This window comes from Pseudopipra pipra, chromosome 16 (genome assembly GCF_036250125.1).
Source record: "Pseudopipra pipra isolate bDixPip1 chromosome 16, bDixPip1.hap1, whole genome shotgun sequence".
NCBI classification, from domain to species: domain Eukaryota; kingdom Metazoa; phylum Chordata; class Aves; order Passeriformes; family Pipridae; genus Pseudopipra; species Pseudopipra pipra.
Genome location: NC_087564.1, coordinates 13,922,500 through 13,943,940, shown reverse-complemented (window position 1 = coordinate 13,943,940; position 21,441 = coordinate 13,922,500). Strand labels below are relative to the sequence as shown.

General features: G+C 53.7%; 1 protein-coding gene across 8 annotated transcripts in view; it reads right to left on the bottom strand.

The window, feature by feature from the left end:
- The window catches only part of MPRIP (myosin phosphatase Rho interacting protein), a 75,524-nt gene that overhangs the window by 27,511 nt on the left and 26,572 nt on the right, over nt 1–21,441 (bottom strand). For 7 of the 8 annotated variants that reach the window (XM_064673271.1, XM_064673276.1, XM_064673272.1 and 4 more), the window contains exons 4-9: nt 15,696–15,847; nt 13,668–13,752; nt 10,031–10,241; nt 8,914–9,073; nt 2,346–2,487; nt 1,707–1,823 (exon numbers count right to left, since the gene is read on the bottom strand). In XM_064673271.1, coding sequence (XP_064529341.1) covers nt 1,707–1,823; nt 2,346–2,487; nt 8,914–9,073; nt 10,031–10,241; nt 13,668–13,752; nt 15,696–15,847 — 867 coding nt within the window. Of the gene's footprint in view, nt 1–1,706; nt 1,824–2,345; nt 2,488–8,556; nt 9,074–10,030; nt 10,242–13,667; nt 13,753–15,695; nt 15,848–21,441 lie in introns of all 8 variants that reach the window. The other variant, XM_064673270.1, reaches the window with a different exon arrangement.

Below are 21,441 nucleotides of genomic sequence, written 5' to 3'. Positions count from 1 at the left end.
GTCAAATCCCTGAGAAAAGCAACCAAGACAGCGTGGGATAACTGCTGCCAGACCCTCCTCCCAGCCCTGCCCGTGTACAGGGAAGGATGTGGTGGAAATGCTTTCACTCCCTCGAGGCTGAACTCCTCCAGCTGCTCCACGTGCTGCAGAGAGGAGGAGGAAAAAGGACAGCAGTGTGTGAAATTCAGCTGCAGTGTCTAAAACTGGCTACAGCAAGGGGAGAAATGGAAATTGGGGTCTGGAAGCCCATTCAATCAAACCTGTGCTGTGGGGCAGCACATCCCACATGTGAATGATCCCAGGGTGGTGGGAACCCAGTCCCGCTCCACAAAAGCACAAAGGGAAGTAATTCACTGAATTACAGAATCATGGAATGGTTTGGGTTGGAAGGGGTCTTAAAGATCATCTTGTTCCAACATCCTGCCATGGGCAGGGACACCTTCCACTAGCCCAGGTTGCTCCAAGCCCCATCCAACCAGGCCCTGGACACTTCCAGGGATGGGGCAGCCACAGCTTCTCTGGGTAACCTGTGCCAGGGCCTCACCACCCTCACAGGGAAGAATTTCTTCCTAATACCTAATCTAAACCTGCATGATTTTCTTCCCTTCACTAGATACTGTGCACTGCCACTTCATATGCACTTCTTGCACCTTTTTATTCCCACCAAGAATTTAAAACTCACTCTTGTGGCTGTACAAGTCTACCCAAAGAGCTCCAGAAACGTCGGCTACTGCATTATTCTAACAAGTCCTTGAATAGAAGCTGTCTGTCCGCAAAAAATGCAACTTGTATTTACAGTAGCTCTGTAATCTATCTGAGAGATTAGCAAGTGTATTTATTTTGTCCCTGCAGAAGGGTGGTGAGGGAAAGGAGAGCATTTTGTGTTTGTTCTGTACTGTTTGCCTCCAGGCCTGGTGAGCATTTGAAATATGCAAAGGGAGGAAAGCTCAGGAGGGCAGGTTCAGCCCTTCCTTGCAGCCTTCATCCCACTCACACCCACTTCCAACAGCATAAACATCAAGGAAGTGATATTAGAAAACTGGGACATGTGTTGGCTCTCTGAAAACTCTCTGAGGAGCCTGGCTGAGTGGAAGGTGTCTTTGCCCGTGGCAGGGGAGTTGGAACGAGATGATCTTTAAGGTGCCTTCCATCCCAAGACATTCTAGGATTCTGTGATTCTATGAAAATGCATCAGTGGCTGGTCCAAGTCCAGAAACTGGACTGACCCTCTGCTGAGCTGGAAATACCCTGCTGCAGCCTCTGCTGGGGGACAGCAGAGGGCTAAAAGGGGCTCTGGCCAGGCAAGGTGACCCCAGCACCTTCAGGGTGACCTACAGCATCAGGGTCTAACACACCAAGCAAAGCATCGAGGAAATTGGGTATTCCAGGGGAAAATAACAAGCAAAACGGGGCTGCTTCCCAAGTTCCTGCTGTACTTTGAGGAAAAGGGCTCCTCGCAAGACTCAGTCTTTTAATTTCTGCAACAGGCAAAAAGTGTGGCTCTTCTCCAGCCACAGCCAATCCTGACTCACAGGATTGGTCACATCTGACCTGGGTCACTGAAACCTGCTCCAAAAGTGAGCATAACCCACGTCCTACGTGCTGACCGTGAGGAAAGCAGCAGACAGTGCAGTTTGCACTGGACCCGCTGGGGAAAGGCCTCTCATGTCCTCCCAAAAGGCAGGGGACATGGTCCTCTGGCTCACCGTCATAGAGGACTCCGTGGACCTTCTGTCCAGTGACTTTGCCCGGCGATGTGGGGACAGGGGAGATGCAGACACGTCCAGGATGGAGCCCACGGCCGCTCCTTCGCAAGTGAAGTCCTGTGTGAACAGAATTAGCCCAGATCAGTGCAGGAACTAGGACAGAGTCCTGCTCTCTTGGCTCATGGCATAAAAATCTGCTTTATTTAAGGGGCATCGCAGCCTCAGAACAAGTGTCATTTCTTTGGCAATACAATTTTTTGTCCTCTCAGGCATTAATTTGTTCCCAATATATCCAAGCGTATCTGGGACTCTCAAACCTGCCTGTTTCTTTTGTTACTTCACCCCATCCTGATGTGTCCTGGCCATGCCAGATCTGAAGTTTCCCTTTATATTTTGGAGAAAGGAGAAAAGACAGCCTGATTTTTCACTCTGATCTACACCTGGGCCAAGGGAGCAGAGCAGCAAGTGGCAAACCTGCAGAGGCTGAGCACACACAGCATGTGGCTCCTGCAGGAGCTGCCTGCGACTCCAGATCCACACCCAGGGAAAAACCCTAGAGCTGAATGCTCTATCCTGTGCTGCAGGATCCCAGGTGCCATCCCCCAAAGCCCACCAGGAGACCTCAGCCGAGCAGCTCACCCGTTTCCGTGGGAAAACCCTCTTCTCACTCCTGCCCTGCCGCGTCTCGCTGGAAAGGGCAGCCCCTCCCGGCACGTTTGTTTCCATGTGCTCCGCGTTCTCAATATCTAGTGCCTCGAATTTTTCAATTACCTGGGATCGCCTGGAAAACAGAGAGAAAGGGGAAACCGGAGAAGGTTTAAACGCAGGAGCAGCAACTGCGTGGAGCTGTACAACCCCACAAATTTAAGGCTGCAGAATTGCTTGACCCAGTGTTCATGCACACCTGGCTTTGGTCCCTGTTCCTCTGCGGGCTCCAGTGTGCCCAAATCCAGGGTAAAACCCCTGACACACATCCTTTCACCCATGGCTAAAGTGGGAAAAAACCCTCACACTATTTAGCTCCACAGGTAGCACCTTCAATAACTAGAAAACCCTTGCAAAACCAACAGTAACTTTTTACTTGTGAATTTTACAGCCCTTTGGGAAGCAGGGACTGTGGAGCAGCTTTGGCTTAAGCATGGCTCTCTCCTCTAGCACTGCAGCTATCGATGGCCCCCCAGGCCACAGAGCACTGATATGTCAGACCAAGCTGGGGTGCAGAAATAAAGGGGGGTCAGGTTTCTCCAGAGTGTTCACTGCAATAGGTACCCTCTAAAAACTCAGCCCCACACAGGGAACAGCCACAGGATTGCATGGAGTGAACACTGTCCATAGATGCCTCCAGATCATGGGTCTGGCTCGCAGGATGCACCAGCTGAAGGGGAATGAGATGCCTGTGCCATGGCAGGGCATTCCCTGAAAAACCTGGGGCCATTCCCTCCTCTAAACTGGGCTGCAAATCAAATATGGAGAGCAGGGAGCACAACTTGGGTCTCTCAGACACTGCCTTGGTGGCCCATCACACCCGTGGCACTTGTGTCTCTGAGGATGGAGAACTACGAAGAAATGTGGATGGAGCGGGAGCCAACCCTGGATAAAAACAAATGGGATGCTCCTAAGGATGAGCAAATAGGCCTTTGCAGGTAGAATTAAAAGTGCTGGTTCAGCATGAAAAGCCGCTCACTGACCCACAGGAGAGGAAGCCCTGGAATTTGCAAAGCACCTGCTGGTGTCTGAGTTTGCATTGCCAGGGGTTCGGGTAAGAATCAACCTCAGGTCCTTAATCACAACCTGGGAACGTGAAGCAATAACCCACCACCAGCAAATGCCAGCTGTGCTCCAAGCTGTGAGGTTTAAAGGTCCATTTCAAACCTCCCCAAAAAGCTCAATCCAGGTGGTTTCTTGACACAAAATTTGGACCCACTTGTACCACATTTAACCTTGGTGCTTCCTCTGTGTAAACCTCTGACTTGCATGAAAATCACAATGGCAACCACATAAGGGGAAATAGGTTATCCAAAAAAACCCATTTTAACACTTCCCACAAAAAGGAACAGCAGGTTAAAGGCTCAAAAACCATGAAATGTTCAGTTTTCAACCAACATTTGCACCAAATTCCATAAATGAGAGGAACAGTCCAAGCATATCACATCCCCTGGGAGGCTGGGGGCCCCCCACTGCTGCTCAGAGCCAAGGCTGCCAGGACACAACCAAAGAGGAAGGGACAAAATTGGTGGGAAAGACTTTGCTTTGTAAATTCAAAGATCTTTGATGCTTTTACAGGACATCTGTTCAGCCCTTGCTACCTCCCAGTTTGCAAACTGGGAGTGGGCAGATCCTGGGCTTGTGCAGAGCTCCCAGTTTCCCTGGGATATTCTGCTTGTGAGATGTTCAACACAAGCCAGGCTGTGGAACATAAATCCATGTTCTCCATTCACTGACAGACAGGGAATTGTTTTGGAGTCCCAATTTTTTAACCCTTTTACACTGGCCCAGCCTTCTCTGAGTCTCAGTTCAGGAGGAAATAAGAGATCCATGAATTAACATTGTCTGTGCCCTACTGAGTGAAGGCCTGAAGAAAAAACAAATCAGGAGAAAAATAAAGAACAAAAACCCAACCAAAAAAAACCATAAAAACAAAATCAAAAGCAGGTTGATTTCTCATGAAAGGGGCTGCACCACCAGGTTGTTCTACGGCTTGAGATTGAGATGAGATGGTAGCGAAGCAGGCGAAGTAAAGGTGGACACGTCACACAGCAACACAGCAGGAGAAGGTGGAGAGCAACAAGACCTGGAAGAAAACAAGGCTGGAAAATGAATGAACAGAAGAGGAAATTATATATCTGTATCTACATACAAAACAAAATCAAAATCATTCCGGTTCATTCGTCATTGAAAAAGGGAGGAGAAAAATAAATCACTGCAACCAAATCACAGCCCCAAGGGTTAATATCATCCGGATTACAGGAAAGAATCTTTCTTTTTCCCATTAGATCAACATTTCAGAGATGTTAATGCCAGAGATCCTGAGGGAACAGGGAGGGAAGGGCTCTCCTCCCCACCAAAACGTGTCAGAGAGAGCTGCTCCCTCTGCACAGAAGCTCTTTGTGGACAAAAGGAGGCTGGGGCAGGTAGGAAGAAGCATTTTAAAAGCTGCAGTGCCATTTAGTGCTTTTCAACTACAAAAGCTCATCCCAAGGAATTCCTCGGCCATGCAGGCTGTTAATCTTTTCCAGGCCACTAAACCCGGGCTGCAGATCTCAGCTGTTAGTGGGGGGTGTGCAGTGGGAAGGGAAGCTCTAAAAACCAGCACGAGCTATCGTTAAAGTGATTTTCTTTGATTGGAAAAAAAGGGCTTGTTTTTATTGGATTCATTCATTATTTAGCAGCAAGAAAGATAGTGAGTGTCAGGAAAAGAAAGGATAATTTTCCCAAGAGGTCCACAAGTATGAAGAGGATAGTTTTACAAGGAATAAAAACCTATATTTGGGAGAGCAGACACTCCTATGTATGGGGAGAAGCAGAATTCAGAGCTGAGCTTTGTATCTCAAGAAGCTCCAGAGAAGGAATTTGAGGGAAAAAAGTATCTTAAGTGATTTCAGGCAGTTCTGCTCTTTATTGAGGCTAGAAATACACCTCAGCCCCTGATCACACTGCTACAGGAGGTCTTGCAGATGCCACAGTGGACTCCTGCCAGTATAAGAAGAATATGGGGTCAACTGAGAAAGCCATGGATTTAGAGGCTGCACCCCTGGAATTGTGCAAAAAAGCCAAGCTTGCCAAACAGAAATCCTGGTGCTCCCCAGGGAGCTGCAGAAGGAGGGTGAGCCTGCAGCTGCACACCCAGAGGAAGGGGCTCTGGGTCTCTGCACCCCAGGGACTCCCCATCCAATGGTGGTCTCTTTCCCAAAACTGCTGGCACCCTCCTCTGAGATGTGCCAGGATTTATCCCCGCAGCTGCAGAGCCCCGCTGGGATATGGGGACTGACGCCCAAGGACATCCCTGCAGCTCACTTCAGCTGTGATTTTGTGTGCAAAACTTCAAGATTCACCCAGGGGGTTTCCAAAGAGCTGCCCCTGCTCTTCTGCCCTAGGGATGGCTCTGAGATGGGAGACTGGGGATGGCTCGACCTCTGTAGCCACAGCCCCTCTCCCCCAGCCCGGTGGGACATCCCAGTGGGTGCCACAGCCCCATCCTGCCACGTGCCAGCAGAGGGAACTCGCACTCTGCCGCTCTGCCAAAATCAGGGAGATTATCTCCTGTTTTCTGATTCCTGGTTCTGAGTGGCTGCGAGCTCAGACGTCTGCATGGGGCGTGTAGGCAGAGTCAGGTATAAATGGTCAACACGGAAAATTCCTGGACTTAAGTCACGTAATAACTGTCACGATAAGGAAGCAGGAGGAAAAGCCTTGACAAATGGCTTTAGCTGGAGCTAAGCCTAAGGTGTGTCACTCAGGATGCAGCACTGGGTACCTAAAATAATTCTTTTCCATCCATAGCTCTGACACTTGCACTGATTTACACAAAAAAATGGGAGGAAGAGCTGAAAATACCAACAGAATCAGAGTGAGTTTGTTTGGCTGCACTGAAAAGCAGATCTGAACAATGCCTGACTGGTGCTTTTGGGGTTGGCATGGGGCACGTGATTTTGGGCAAGTGTCCCCTGACATGTTAGTGGGTTACTGAGAAGGATTATTAGAAATGGTGTTAAGCCAGGGGGAAAAAGCCGACCCCACAGCATGGAAGTGAGTTATTGTATCTGCTCAACCTCAAACAGCACAGTCTGAGCTCAGAGGAGAAAAATGAGAGGGATATGGGGACTAAGTAAACTCAAGTTTAAAAAGCAGCCAAGCCAAGCTGAGCAGGGTGCTGGGGAATGTTAATTCTTTGGTGCGACGCTGGACCGTGTCTCTGTGCCCTGTTGAGTCCACCTGAGAGCTCCAACACGGGTGTCCCAGCTCTGGAACACAGGACCTCTGCACCCACACCACCTGCATGGGCCAATTCCCAGGTTACTGGAGGAGAAAACAAATGTGCCCATCCCTAAACACCCACTGAACCATCCCTGTTCACAGCACACTCCTCCAGCACCGCAGGCTGCAATCCCTCCCACAGATGGGGACCCCTCACCCTACTCTGCCATCACCCTCTCCCAAATGCTGGACTGGGCTCAGCCCCACGGGCAGCAAGCCTCCAGTGCCTGGTGCAGTGCCTGCTCCTCTCCCTACACCCGTCCTGCTCTGATAAAGGCTCTGGGCTGACACAGGGAAATTCCTGCCAATACTGATAAAGCCCCAGCTGGGCTGGGAAAAGCAGACTTTCCCTGGGAAAAGGCACTTGCCAGCAGGCAATGAGTGGAGCTGACATTAAAAAAGGACAGTCTCTGGCAGCAATGTCCTCTCCTGGGCCCTGCTATCTGCTGTAAATCTGCTCCCCAGCTCCGTGCAGGATGATCCCAGTGTTGCATGATACTCCAGAGCTGCAGCAAGGGACTGCTGGCACTGGAGGAATGCACTGTCCTGTCACACTGGGGACAGGCACTGGCCAGGGCATCCTGTGCAAGCAAACCCAGCAGGGACAGGATGTCACCCGCAGGCAGCATCAGCTCAGCTTGCAAACCAGCAGCCACCAGCCTTTTTTCAGCCCTGTCCCCAGCCAGGGTGGCCAAGGGACTAGTGTGGCATCCTCCTCCTCAATCCTGGGGAAAGGCCAATTCCCACGGCAGAGAAAGCCAAACCTGAGCTCTCCTCATTTATTCCCAGTCCAGCACTCTCTGTGCATGCTCTGGGCCAGGTCTGGGATCCTCCTGCTGACTGGCAGCACCAGCACAAAGCTGTGCTGTACATCCCAGACCTGCTCCCAGCTCTCAGAAGCCAGGCTGGAAAACAGTCCTTTAGGGGCTGGGAAGAAACAGAGGAGAAGCTCCTGCTGAAACCGTGCGAGAGAGAACATGCCCGGAGGAAAACCAGGGCGGGAAAATCAGACTGGCAGGCGGCCCTCTCACCCGGGGCCTGTCTCCCAGTGTGCTCCACTGCCCTCACTGCACAAATGTGTCTCTCCCAGGGCAAGTGGAGCCCGTCCTTGGCCTCTCCCGGAGAGCACCCGGCACGCCGGCGCACGCGGACGCCCTCCCCGTCCTCCTCCACACTGAGCTGTTTTGCAGCCCTGCCTTGGCGCTGCACCCGCCTCTCCCTCCTCTCCCAGATTAATGCCGTGACATTTTGAAACCTCTCTCAGCTCATTAGGCAGTTGCGTAACACACCTGGCACTAACACCATTTAGAGAACTCACCTAATTAATGGTGCTGGCTGCCAGCGTGTGCCGCGCTGCGGGCTGGGAGGGTGGGCTGCATGGCAAATAGGGGCACCCAACACCACTGAACATCAGGGTAGCTTTAGATTGGATATTAGGAAGAAATCCTTCCCTGTGAGGGTTGGGAGGCCCTGGCACAGGTTGCCCAAAGTTGTGGCTGCCCCATCCCTGGAAGTGTCCAAGGCCAGGTTGGATGGAGCTTGGAGCAGCCTGGAAGGTGTCCCTGCCTGTGGCAAGGGGGTGGAACAAGATGAGCTTTAAGGTCCCTTTCAACCCAAACCATTCTGTGACTCTGTGATCACCCACCTCAGCCAGCTGTCCCCAGAGCAGCCAGGTAGGATGACACCTGCCCGCTGGCCCTACTAAAGACATCCCACCACCTGGCTGGTGTGGATAGGCATCCTTGAACACAAGAGCACTGGAACACAAAGGGGCTTCACCTGGCAAATTCCATCTGCTCCATCCAGGCTGTGGCCAGGACACAACCCTGGTGCTGCTATAAGCATGCAAGCAGGAGATGAGCCACTCATCCCTTACCTTCTCTCATTCCCAAAGAGCCGGGCCACTTCTTCTCTCCCAGGGCTACGAGCCCGGGTTCTCCGCTCTAGCCGCTTCCTCTCCACCTGGAAGGCCTCACGATTACTGATCCTAATGGCCTTGGGAACGTCGGCCAGGGTGGTGTACTGCCGGCTGGCTTTAAAAGAAAGGGGACGCCCCGATTTTTCAGCTCCCCTTCCTACATCTCTGTTGCTGGAGTCCTTGTGCTTGGAGCAACTGCTCTTCGAGTCCAAGGAGTTCAGAGAGGAGCTGTGAATCATTCGGTCGCCTGATCGGGTACCTGGGGAAGGAAAGGGCTGGGCATGCTCCTGTGAGGGCGATTTGGGATAACTGTACCTGTTGTTCGGGGTGCTGGGGCTGGGTGGGCTCGGCGGGGGCGGCAGTTGCTGCTCTTCCAGCTTCGAGTCTTGTTTGGTCTTCTCCAAGGAAAAGTACCCGCTCTCGACACGCGTCTTCCGCCCGCAGTCTATCCGGTCTCCGTTCATGGAGCTCTCGTCTAAGGGACAGAGGAGTCACCATGCTTGGTTTCAAGTCTGAGTTCTGTTTTTAACAAAAAACACCCCAATTCTACCCAGGACAAGGGCAGGAAATGAGAGCAGAGCCTTGGCCCCAGCCCTGTGTCATCTCTTGCACCCTTGGCTTTTCTCCCTCATGCCCACAGAGACAGTGGGATGGTCTGCAGGGAACTGAGGATGCTGGTCCAACTCTTGGGTTGGGCTTGCACAGGTGAAACATTTTCAAACCAAGAACTGGGTGGCTGCAGTCACTGCTCTGCACCCACTTCCATCTCTGTCCTCCCCAGCCCAGCATTAACCACAGTTCTATGGGTGCAAGGCAATGGACATCTCACTCCTGGCAAGTGGGAGTGGGTGGAAAGCATTCCCCACCTGAGTGGGCAGCATTCCCCACCTGAAAGGGCCCCAGCACTGGGACCTATCCATGGCCTGGCAGGAAGAGCACCCAACCCCACTGTTTCAGGGAGAACAATGCCATGGATCCAGCATCTTCCAGGGAATCATCATGGAAATCAAATGTAAAACAGGGCTGGAGGAGGAAGCAGAGCTCAGTGCTTGGCAGCCTGGATGCCTGGGCTGAGCATGATATGGTCCTGCACCCTCTGGGTGCCCAAGTGGGGATGTGGAAGGGCTAGAAAAGGCATTTTGCTCCCAGTGTGAGGGTAGGCAGCCCCATCTCCCTGCCAGGGCGTGATTGGGCCCCACACTGTGATTTTCCATCATGAAATGCCAACTTTTTCCTTCCTGAACTTCAGCTTGTAATGCCTGACACTAGTCCCCACACAGCAGGGACGAGGTCTGCCTCTCTCTCCTTGCTGGAATGCTCCAGGAACCAAACCCAGGGAAAACTTCTCCCTCTATAGTGGTTTTCTGCCAGCTCAGCTGCCTGAACCAGGCCACCACAGCATCACATCAGTGCTGGCACCTTTGCCCCTCACCTTCCTTGCTGTCCAGCACGGGATCCTTCAGGGAGCTGGCAGCCCCGGCCTGGCCTTGCACGGGGCTCTGTGCCGGGCTGATGCCGCTGCCCCCGTCCACTTGGTCTTTGCCCCTCATTTCTTCCTGCCAGAGCGTGGACTTGGTGGCAGGGACCTTCTCTGCACTGGGGATGTTGCTGCTGGTCACAGCCATCTTAGCAGGACCAGGCTCCTAGAAAGAACAAGGGACACAGCAAGGTTAGAGAGTTTGCCCCAGCTCCACACTCAGAGTCCCCAAAGGCTTGGCCCTGAGGTCCCAGAGGGTTTGGGTGCTGCCCATGACATATCACAGCACGACAGGGATGGGACAGGGCTGATCAGCCATGTGTCACAGCTTCATGCTGTTTTAAAACAATCCCCATCATCTCAAATGCTTCTCTTGCTAGCAAGGAGCTCCAGATTCCATCAGATGATGGATGATGCCACTTTGGTGGCCACAGCCAGGCCAGCCCAGGTTCAGAGTGTGACCCAGAAGAGGCAGCAGCTTTCCCAACTCCTTCCTCAGCTTTGTTCATTACCAGATGTTTTGCTGTTGTCATATTAAGCTTCAGCATTCGAAGATTATTTTCCTTAAAGCCACCAATAAATCAATGACAATTAACTCCCCTCTGGATTGTGGGAAGTTTTCCAGCTGCTTGTTCCTTTTCTATGGAGTAGGGAGAATCCAGGACTGCCTGAGCCTGCAGCCACAGGCTGGGGACAGTGGCTGCAAGGAGCATCCTCTCCATCCCCTGCTCCCACATCAGGTGGGTTTTAGTCCTGCACCTCCAAATCAGCATTTGCAGGACTGTGCCAGTGCCACCGGGGATCTCCCAGGGAGTGGGTCCTGGCTCTGTGCACAGCCACAACAAGCAGCAAATGACCTCAATTTTTAAAAAAATCCCCTTGGAAATTTCACACCGAAGGAATGCAGTGTTGGAGGTAAACGATCCAGAGTTCACAAGCATCCCACTGAAGAGGACGCTGCTGGAGCAGGGGGTCGGGCCAATCTCCAAGGTCCCCTCCACCCTCAACCACTCATTCATCGATCCAAGCCCGAAGCTAATCACCAACTCAGGATATTTTTATATATCCCTTACACACACCCCCGTGAAATTATTTGTAGATATGTATTTAATTAGGCTGAGATGTGGGCCAAAAAGAAGTCTGTAAGGGAGCAGAGACATTAACTCTTTGCTGCTCAGGGGTATGAACATCTCCAAACAGCAGCATGCACCAAAATCAGCAGAACCAGCCTCCAGCTGCATGAAGTGTGTCTGGGCATGCTCTCCTTACCTGAGCCTGCCACACCCCTGTGCAAACAGAGGGCAGCGCCTCAAATCCCAGATTTCAGCCCCAAACCCTGCCTCAAGTTCCCACAGGCAGCAGGCAGGCACAGGCAGTCCAGTCTGTCCTGCTGCCTGCACCTTTCCGCTGGAGCACAGCAAAACCTGCCCTTTTTCTCCTAAAACTGCAACCTGCTTGCAAAGCAAAGTGAAAACACACAACTCTCCCTGTCCAAAAGCTGATATTCCCTGCATTGCTCCCATCCTGGTGATTTTGCAGAGGGATGATAAAAAAAATGATGGTGGGAGCTGGAAGTGGCCCTGATGCCCCAGGAGCTCCCGGCTGCAACCAAGCTCTGCTCTACCACAGACAGAGAAAAACTATGTGAGAGCTAGAAATAGCAGGAATATCCATTGTTTAAATTCTTTTTTTAAATCACAAAGGTGTCCATCCCTCCCTGAGCAGATCTAAGACATGACCTGCTGCCAGATTAGCGTGTGGCCATCTTTAGAAAGAGATCAGCCTTTCTCCACCAGCACACGGAGAGCGAGCTGAACAGCAGCCAACTTGAGGAGAAGCCATTTCACAGAGTGGGATTTGGTGCTGATTTTCTCCTCAGCATCTCCTCTCCTTCCCTGGAGCAGCTGCCTGGATTCAGGAGACAACAGCAAAGATGCTGCTTCTGCTTTCGCAGGTGGCTTGTGAGTGTCCGACACAGCGCAGCATCCGTCCGGCAGCAGGTCCCACATGGAGGCTGGCTTTGTAAAGTGAATTTGGGCCTTTTTCCAGCACCACGGGACTGGGATTGACAGGATGGTGAGGGTGGAAGGAGGGTAGCAAGCAGAATGAGGCTTGGGGTGGCCTGCCCCAAGACGGGAGGGGCAATGTTCCATGAGGGTCCATGCCTGCCCCATCCCCAAGCACCTGGGGAGCCCGACTGTCTGTGGGGAGCCAGCATCGTTCCCGCAGCCACTTCCCTTATTTGGTGCTCAGGAGCTCAGATCCTGTACGGTTTCCAAGAAGTTGCCATGGTGATGAAATGTAACCCAGAATGATGTTTTTCTGGCTCTGCGCCCCTTCTTCTCTCCGCCCCGTCCCCCTCCTGAACCCAGCCTGGGTTTAGTGTTGTGTCAGGATGGGGTGAGCATCCCTGCCCTGCTGCATCCGCTCACTGGGGTGCCCCAAATGCACCAGCCCTCTCCCTGGGGATTGAGGATGGACAACTCGTAACGCATCAGCTCTTGGTCATGGACAGAAGAGGCATTTTCCCCAAAGCATCACCAGAGTAAGCACTCGAGGGCCTGGAGGGGCTGTAAGGACCCCAGCCCTTGGCAGGAGGTGACTCAGACTTCCAGCCTGGTGTGCAAAAAAGGATCATGTTCCCCCTAATTTTTTTTTCCCGTTGCCCAGAACATCTTTATCCAGCGGCATGGTGGAAACTTATTCAGAGACATGCCGTACAAACCCCATCCATGGGCCCAGTTTGCACCAGGACCATCCTGGGAACTTCCATCAACAGGGACCTGAAAACCAGGCCTCAGGGGAGCCCCAGTCCTGGTTTTGGTCCCTGGTGTGCAACCCGGCTCGGCTGGAGGAGCCCTCCCAGCCGGTCCCCCATGGCGGCGGGACGCACGCCCGGAGGTCAGGCGGCCTCAGGGACACGGCTGTTCTCAGCCCCGGCGAGGGACGAGGGTGGCCTCGGGGTCACGTTCCCCATCTGTGGGATTCTCCCCCACTCTGGCCACGTGGGAGCCCGGCAGGAATGACTGAGTCACAGTCAGCCCCACTTTTTACCATTTATAGTCAAAGCGAGCACGAAGCCACTGCCGGGTCCCTGGAGAGCCCGGCTCCGGCCCCGGAGCTCCCAGCCTGGCCCTGGCCTTTAGTATTTTCCTTTCATTCCCACTATCTCTGGGGTCATCTCAAAGGGGGTAACTGGAGCCTGATGGAATTTCATCCTGTTTCTGCTGAAATGGCCCACGAACAGCACCTCTCCCTGGTCCTCCACAGGGACCGCATGGCTTTGTGGCCACTCTTGAGACAGTGTGGGCAGGGCCGGCGCCACAAAACAGCACCCGAGAGGTGAAACGTGGCCACAAAGCAGCCAGGAAAGCAGTGTGTGACCCTGGAAGTGATGATCAGGAATTAATTCACACTGATCTGCTGTCCTGGCTCACCCCAGCTCTCACTCTCTGCACAGGCAGCATCAGAAGGCTGGCAGAAAGTTGATCCGGAGGGTTAGAGGGGACCTCCCTCAGGAAAAAAGCAAGGCTGTGGCCCTGAGAGGGAGGCAAGGGTCTGGGTGGCAATGTGTGTGTCTCCCTGGGGTTACCTGGGGAGTTGGGGGCTCTACCTTCCTCTTCTTCTTCTGATTCTGCTTGTTTGTCCTGGGATAGACGATCAGCATCTCCAGCCACCTGCGGGCAGAGAAAGCAGAAGGTGAGGTCTGTGCTGTGGGGGAGCACGTAGGGATGGGAGTGACATTGACCTGGTCAGGGTCAGTGTGGTGAACAGTACCAGAAACCATCGCAACCAGCTCCTGGGGACAAAAAAAGCCAGGAGAGGAGGGGCAGAGCGATGACCTCAGGGTGCTTTGGCTCAAACCCCACTCACTGCAAGAGCGAGGCCACAGCCAAGGCTGACATGGGGCAGAGATTCAAGGATCCTGAAAGACAGCAGAGAGGGACAGAGCCTCCAGCAGGACCTTCCCCCTTCAGCAATGCCAACACCCGCACACTGCACACAAAGTGCTTTTGTCCAAGGAAGAACAGCGTGAACTTGGCATTGTGGAGTCCATCCCCTGCACAAGTCACTTGGGGGGACCCTCCTGTGCCCTGCCACTGCAGCCTGACGACCTGCCCAGCATCTCTGCCAACTCCACAGGTATCTGAGGACCGCTGGGAAACACTCCTGCTTCAGATGTCCCTCCTTCTCCCCCCTGTTCCCCCCATTTCGCACGCTGCTGCTGTAAAGCACTTGGAGATGACCACATCAAGTGGGGTTTGGTTAAGCAATAAATGCCAGCAGGATGGAACGAACGCAGAACAAATTCTCCCCCAGCCAGGGAAATCTTCCTGTCGTGCTGCAACTGAAAACGAAACCCGCCTGGCTCAGCCCCAGAGTGGGACTGCTCTGGGATGATTAATGCCTGCAGTCAGGAGCAAACGCGCTGCTTCAAAACCCATCGCTGGGCCGATGAGCAATAAATCAGCCCCACCTCGCTCTGCAATGCCTCTCCCTCCCGCGGCAGGCAGGACCAGCAACAAAGGCTGAGCTGTGAACCGGAGCGTGGGGAGAGGGAGGAGAGAGCAGGGCATGGGGGCTGGCCATGGTTTGGGGTGTAGTGACTGCTCCTGCCTTGGCTGGAGGCGAGGAGCTGGCTCCCCTGTGCCGTGATTCCCCTGTGCCTCTGCATCCCGGCTCTGCAGCCGCTGCAACCCCACTGCTGTGAACGGGGTCGGGGGGGACAGGTCTGCCAGCCCAAAGTGGTTCACAGAGAGGGAATGACCCATGCTCGTGTGTCTCAGTAGAGCAGGGAGGTTTCAACACAAGATAGCACGTATCTAATCAAAATCTCAAGCTCTTGGTAGAAAAATATCATATTTCGACAAGCGTTTACCAAAACGGGGGGAGTCACAACCAAAGAAAACGTTTGGAAATAGAAATCTCAGCTGAAAGTGGTGACTCTGCTGCTGCCAGGGCTGGGGGAGGTGGGAGACGCCGTGACTCAGGAAGAGGGGGAAAGAGTGAGTGCTTCATCCCTTCAACTTCCTGCTCGAGTTTCAAATGTCAACAAATTTTGGGAGGGAGGCACTGAGCTCTGGGAACACCACGTGGGGAACGCTCGCAGGTGAGCAGCAGCCCCACCACAGTCCAGCTCTATGCCAGCAGCTCTGCTCTCCCACGGCTCTGCACCCTCACCAGCTCCAGCTTCAACCCGAGACAGCATGTGAGTGATGGAAGAGGATGTTTCTAGGTCACCACCCAACACCTGGAGTTGGGAAATCTACCCTGATTTGCTTGTTTTAGTGGCTAATCATCAGTGTTTCTGAGTCCCTGCAGGTCAGCAGCAGGCACTCCTGTGAGGGATGATACTTTAATCATCCTTGCAGGTCAGATGCTCCCCTGGGACCACGGGGGTGGGCTGCATCCACCCCAGGATTCCGTGTCTGCCTAGGGATGGACAAGGCTAAAAGCACCATGGGGTAACCCCAGCACCCATCGGGATCCCCAGGACTCAGGATCAGCCTGGGTATGCACTGCCACAGCACCCAGCCTTGGGAAAGGTCCTACTCACCCTCCTCTTCCTCCCAGCTCATGCAAGAGCACGGCAGCGGCTCAGCCCCGGATCTGCACTCACCCACTGATGATCTCCTTGTTCTCAGCCCGGATGAAATGCTCCTTCTCCGGTGTCAGGATGCACAAGGAGAACTTCTGCCCTGTCCGGCTCTCCCCATCCACCACATCCGTGCACTGGTTCATGTTGATGGTGCCCTGCGGGAGGGTTGTCGGCTGCAAGGGGAAGGAGAAACGGGTATTGTTTAAGGAGAGAAGAACAGAAGAGTGCAGAGTTGAGCCCTAAAACCTCTCTTGGTGGACATCAGGATCGTACACATCAAGATGCTTTGATCACAAGTTCCCAGACCCATCTGTATGCTGTGCCAGCACACAGCAAAGCCCTGTGCCACACATCTGGGCAGGTACGAGTCCTGCCAGCCCAGTCTGGTCCACTGCTGCCAGCAAGACACTTCTCCTATGCCCAATATCCAGGGCATCTCCTGGTGCAGTACAGGGATCCCAAGGAAAGGCACCGCGTGTCCGGCTTTGGGTCTGCAGCTCTGAACCATCGGGGGTGGTGGGGTGGCACCTGGGGAAAGGGGTGGCAAAGTAGCAAGGTCCCACTGTCCTCACCACAGGACGGTTCAGGGACAGACAGACAGACACACATGCCAGGTTTTTCCCATTAAAATTAAAAAACTCATGGATTTTGCCAGGGAAGGACCACAGCATGGATGGCACCTTATTTGTCCGGTGGGTTTTGTGAACACAGTGTCACCTCTAGGCCCCCTTGCTCCAAAGAGACCCAGTAAAGTGGGACAGGCGGTGGCCCTTGTGGCCTGAGGGGATGTAGAGGGACACCTGGAGGGGTGTCAGCACTGACAAGAGCTGACAGGTCCATCTGGAGCAGTGCTGGCTCATCCGATTACAACGTGGCCACCCGCTCCTGGTGCATGGCGCCCGCAGCCCTCCCTCCCTGAGCACGGATGCCATGGCTCCCCCATCCACAGCCTGCCTGTCCCCACCAGGCTGGGTGACACTGGGGGCCCTACAGCATCCCAGAGCAAACCTGCACCTGGGGCATAAATGACTGAGGGAGGGACCCCTCCAAGCTGCCAACTACACCAAAGGAGGACCCAAAGCAGCCCGTGGCCACCTTGTCACCCTGTCAAAGCCTCCTTGTGCCCTCCAGATGGCCGGGCCAACAAGGAGACGGATTTTTGGCAGATGCTGTTAAGGTTTTTACCATGGAAACAAGCTCCCCTGCCAGCAAAACCCCTCCAAGAGCAGCCTGCGCTATGCAAAGAAAGGGCGACTGAGGAGAGCTCAATGGTCCCAGCCTACAACCCCAGGAAATTCAGATCAGCCCCACAAAGCCCCCAGTTTACTCCTCCTGCAAGTAGTGGGAAAAAAACCCTTTCCCCAGGAAAAGGGCTTTTCCTGCAGCTGTGTCCCTGGGTGGGAGCATCCTTTGACAGCCCAGGGGTGGCACGGAGCCATCATGGGTGCTGCAGCGAATGTGTACGCAAACGGGACCAGTTGTACATCAGGAACAACAAAACCTCCTCTTTTCCTTTGTGGAAATCAGCATGCTCAGACCCCAGGGACGGAGCCCAGACCCCCGGCCCGGCGCATGCACAGCCTCCCGCCCTGCACCGCCGCGGGTACTTAGCTCCTAAGAGGATTTTTTGTCTTAGACAACAAAAATAAAACCCCGCTTTCCGGGAGCTATAAAAACCCAACGGAAAAACTTTCTCCTGTTCCAAGTGGAGTCTTAGAACCGTTTTTGTCTTGCTGGCCTTTGGCACAGCCGAGGCCTCCAGGACTGTAAGGTCCAGGTCCAACCCCTTCCCCACCCAGAGTAGTTTTGCACAAGGGAATGAAACCAGGATAGGGGGAAAAGGGGACGAGGAGGAGGGAGGGAGCCCTAGTCCCTCGGGGATGCCCTGGGCCACTTAGTCCCTCTTGCCACAGGCACCGCTTGACTCCCTGTAAGGCCCCACAGGGATTTGGCAGGGAGCTGGCACAGGAGGAGAGGAAGAGACAAAATTCGCCTGCTCTCCTCCCTCTTTAACCCCACGGCAGCATTCAGGGCGGCTTCCCTTGGAGCTCACACCCCGCCCTGAATGAAGTGTGCCAGGAGCGGAGGAGCCGGTTTGGGGCCCCCTCACCGCCAGGCTGGCCCTGCAAAGTGGTTTTGCCACTCACCCCTCCTTGTGAGGGTGAACGTTGGCATCTTGCACAGCCTGACACATGAGTTCTTGTCCATCACCACACCTCTGAGCCAGGATGCCAGGAAAGGGCTGGGAGCAAAGCTAGGACTGACCCTCTGGCACCTGCAGCACCAGGGATGAACCTGACATCCCACAGCAGCCTCCCTGAACCTCCACACCTGTCAGCAGCAGATGAAACCTGATGGACCAGCAGCCTTGCTCGCTCGGGATGTAAATTCCTTTACACCATTTATTTCCTTCCTTGGAGGCAACACAGGCACTTTGAAGTGAAATGCAAATGGAGCCGGGTGGAAACGCGTGTGCGCACACACGCAAACTCCACCGAGGAGGAGGCAACTCAGATCCCATCCCCACCTCTGACCACCCCATTCTAGGCTGGAGGGTTTCTCAGGGCTGGGGATCCCTGGGGAAGGAAGCAGAGCTGGTCCCTGGGCTAGTCCAAGGCCAGGTGAGGACTGCGTGGGTCCCGCAATTGTAAGGGAATAAATCAATGCAGAAGCAGGGAGGTGTCGTATGGCAGAGACACCAAAACAACAACAACAAGGCTGGGACTTCAACCAGCCCTCTGAAGAGCAGATGCTTTGATACAAGGCTGAACCCAGCGTCAGAGCCCGGGGTGGCTTTGTGTCCAGGTGAGGAGTGGATGCTCAGATTCAGCTCCTGCTCCAGCTGCTGTCGGTCCCCAGCTCAGGGACAGCCCCGTCCCCAAGGTGCTGGGGCCCTGCCTTTGCCATTTCCCATGCTGCTGCCAATGGGATGGAGCACAGAACTGGACCTGGTGCCTGGGTGTGTCATTTAACTGGGGTTAGGAGTGGAAGCACAGCAGAGTGCACCTCTGGAAGCACAGAGGACACCATTATGGGCACCATTACCAGCTCTCCTCAGTGCCATGAGCCATCTCCAGTCCAGTCAACAGACCTGCCCCTCATTAGCACCAGGAAGGGAGCACTTGCACCACATGAGCAGCTACAGCTCTCCATGCTGCCAGTACCAGCAGAGCAACTGGAGCCAAGAAACAATTGCATTGCTGTTTCCCTTCGGAATGACAGATCCCTACTGACACACACGTGCTCTCAGCGTCCCTCTCCACAACACACAAAGCCTATAGTACATTCTCCTCCTCCTCCTCTCCCTCCCCGGGTGCTCAGGACGTGAGTCACGCCATGCTCTCCACATCAACAATCCTAGCAGCCTCCAGATGAGATGCAGGGACCTTTGGATGGATACTTGTAGGATGCAGAGCCCAGAAACTCCAGCAGCCCCCTCTTTGGGCACTAGAACCGAGGGAAAGAAAGAACAGGGACCTCTTAGAAGCCCAAAGCAAGAAATCCCAAGCAGGGCATTACTGCATCCTCCTGCACAGTGCTGGATGCTCCCAGGTGCAATGGCTGCTGCTGAAAGTTAACAGAGTTTATCTGCAAGTCCCTAATTTCCATATGGTTTTGCAGGACTCAAGTAGAAAAAGAGGATTATTTAGATTCAAAAAACTCAGAATTTTCTCCAAGTACCTTCCCCGTCATTTCTAACACATGGATCATGGGAGCTCAGTACAAAATACAAGGCAGTTTTGCTCAGCAGCTGTACACAGGATGTTTTGGAGCAGGTAACCCCACGGTCAAGCTCCCAAGGACTGGCTCTGCCACGGCCTCAGTGGGACACAGTCAATGCCCACACCATTCTCCGGGGTTATTACACAACGTGGGTTGACAAAATCTGGAACACAACCTTTAAAGAGAGGCGATGGGGCAGGGGGAGGAGGAAACCAAACAAAAGGGACATTTTACTTTCTGCCAAGAACCAGGAGGGGAAGAGAAAAAAAAACAAAACGCCACAACCATTTGTCTATCCCACATGGCAGGGTGGTTGCCTTGGCACCGGGGCCTGGCTGTCCCGGGGGGAGATCATGGCTCTGCTGTCCCACTCTGCCGTGACGGGCTCATGCTCTGGCTGGCTCTGTCTTGGCTCCCAGTGCTGCCTTGGAGCAGCAGCAAGCCTGTGGTGCCTGGGGAAGAGACATCCACACATCCACGCTGCCTCCATAAATTCGTCTCGACAAATGTTAATTCTCTGAGCTAAAATATTCATGAGGGCGGCTGCCGAGTGCGCTGCTCACTCGCAGCACTCCGAGTGCTCTGCAACTGGCAGCTCCTGTGCCTGCTAAAAGCTTCACCCATCCCAGTGCCCAGTGCTTGAGGTGGGATGCAAGTGAGATCTTGGCAGGGCTGTGGGGTGGGAGGGAGCAAGACTCTGCTGTCCCATGGCCATGGGCACATCCAGGCAACATGGACACAACTACGGCTTGGGCAAGGGCACTGATGCAGCTGGGACAGGCAGCTCCTGGCAGCAGCACAGCACTGGGAACGCAAACCAGAGCCACATCCACCATTCCTGCCCAGAGGCCATCAAGAAAGCACCAACTCCTTGAAAACTCACAGAAACATTAAGCTTGGAAAAGACCTCTAAGATCATTGAGTCCAACCATTAACCCACAGCACTACCATGTCTGTCACTAAACCACATCCCTAAGCACCACATCTACATGGTTTATGAACACTTCCAGGCAAGGGGGCTCCACCACTGCTCTGGGCAGCCTGTTCCGATGCCTGACCACCTTTTCAGTAAAGAAATTTTTCTAATCTAAACCTCCTCTGGAGCAACTTGAGGCCGTTTCCTCCTGTCCTATCACTTGTTACCTGGAAGAAGAGACTGACCCGCACCTGGCTACAACCTCCTTTCAGGTAGTTGTAAGGGATCCCTTTTCAGCCACGTGAGGCTACACACAGCCTGTCAAACCCCAGAGGAGGATGCACCTCCCAAACCCCACTGGGGGATGCACCATGCACACACCGGGCTGGCTCCAGTGCTGGCAGAGTGGCCACGGTGTGCCCAGAGCTGCCCAGGCACCAGGTGAGCACGGCTGGCACAGCAGCAGGGCTTTAATGAGCCTTTTAGGCTTCCTGCCACCAGGCACCAGGCTATCGATACAGCCACACCACAGCCAGAGTGCTGCTGCAGGAGGATTTTATTACACTTATAGATCAGCTGGCAGGCTGAGCGTCCTGGATTTATTAAATTAGACAAAGGCTCTTGAAAACGACCTCTGCAGGCTCTGCAAAAGGATGGACTGGAGCAGTCCCCCATCAAAGGGCAGCAGAAGCATGGGCTCCCCCATTCCCACAGCAGCGCTCTGCTCTCCCTGTGCCATCCAAGTATCTTTTCTTGGCCACCTCAGCACACCTTTCCCACGTGGACCCTTCCTGTATCAGCATCTACTGCTTGGTGAAGTCACTGAGAAACCTCTAGCTTGCTCAGGCCATGCACCAGGCAAAGGAAGAGGAGGTTTTTTCCACTGGCAAGGGAATCACAGAATAATAAAATCATTAAGGTTGGAAAAGACCTTTAAGATCATCAAATCTGTCAACGCAGCACCACCACCGTGTTCACCATTAAAACATGTCCTCAAGTGCCACATCCTCAAGGAGTTATCAAGCAACACATGTTCCCTGCCCATCTGCATTCACATCTTGTGCCCCTGTGCAAGAAACAGGGGAAGATGCCCCCAAATCTCACCACTACCTGGACTCACCAGCCTGC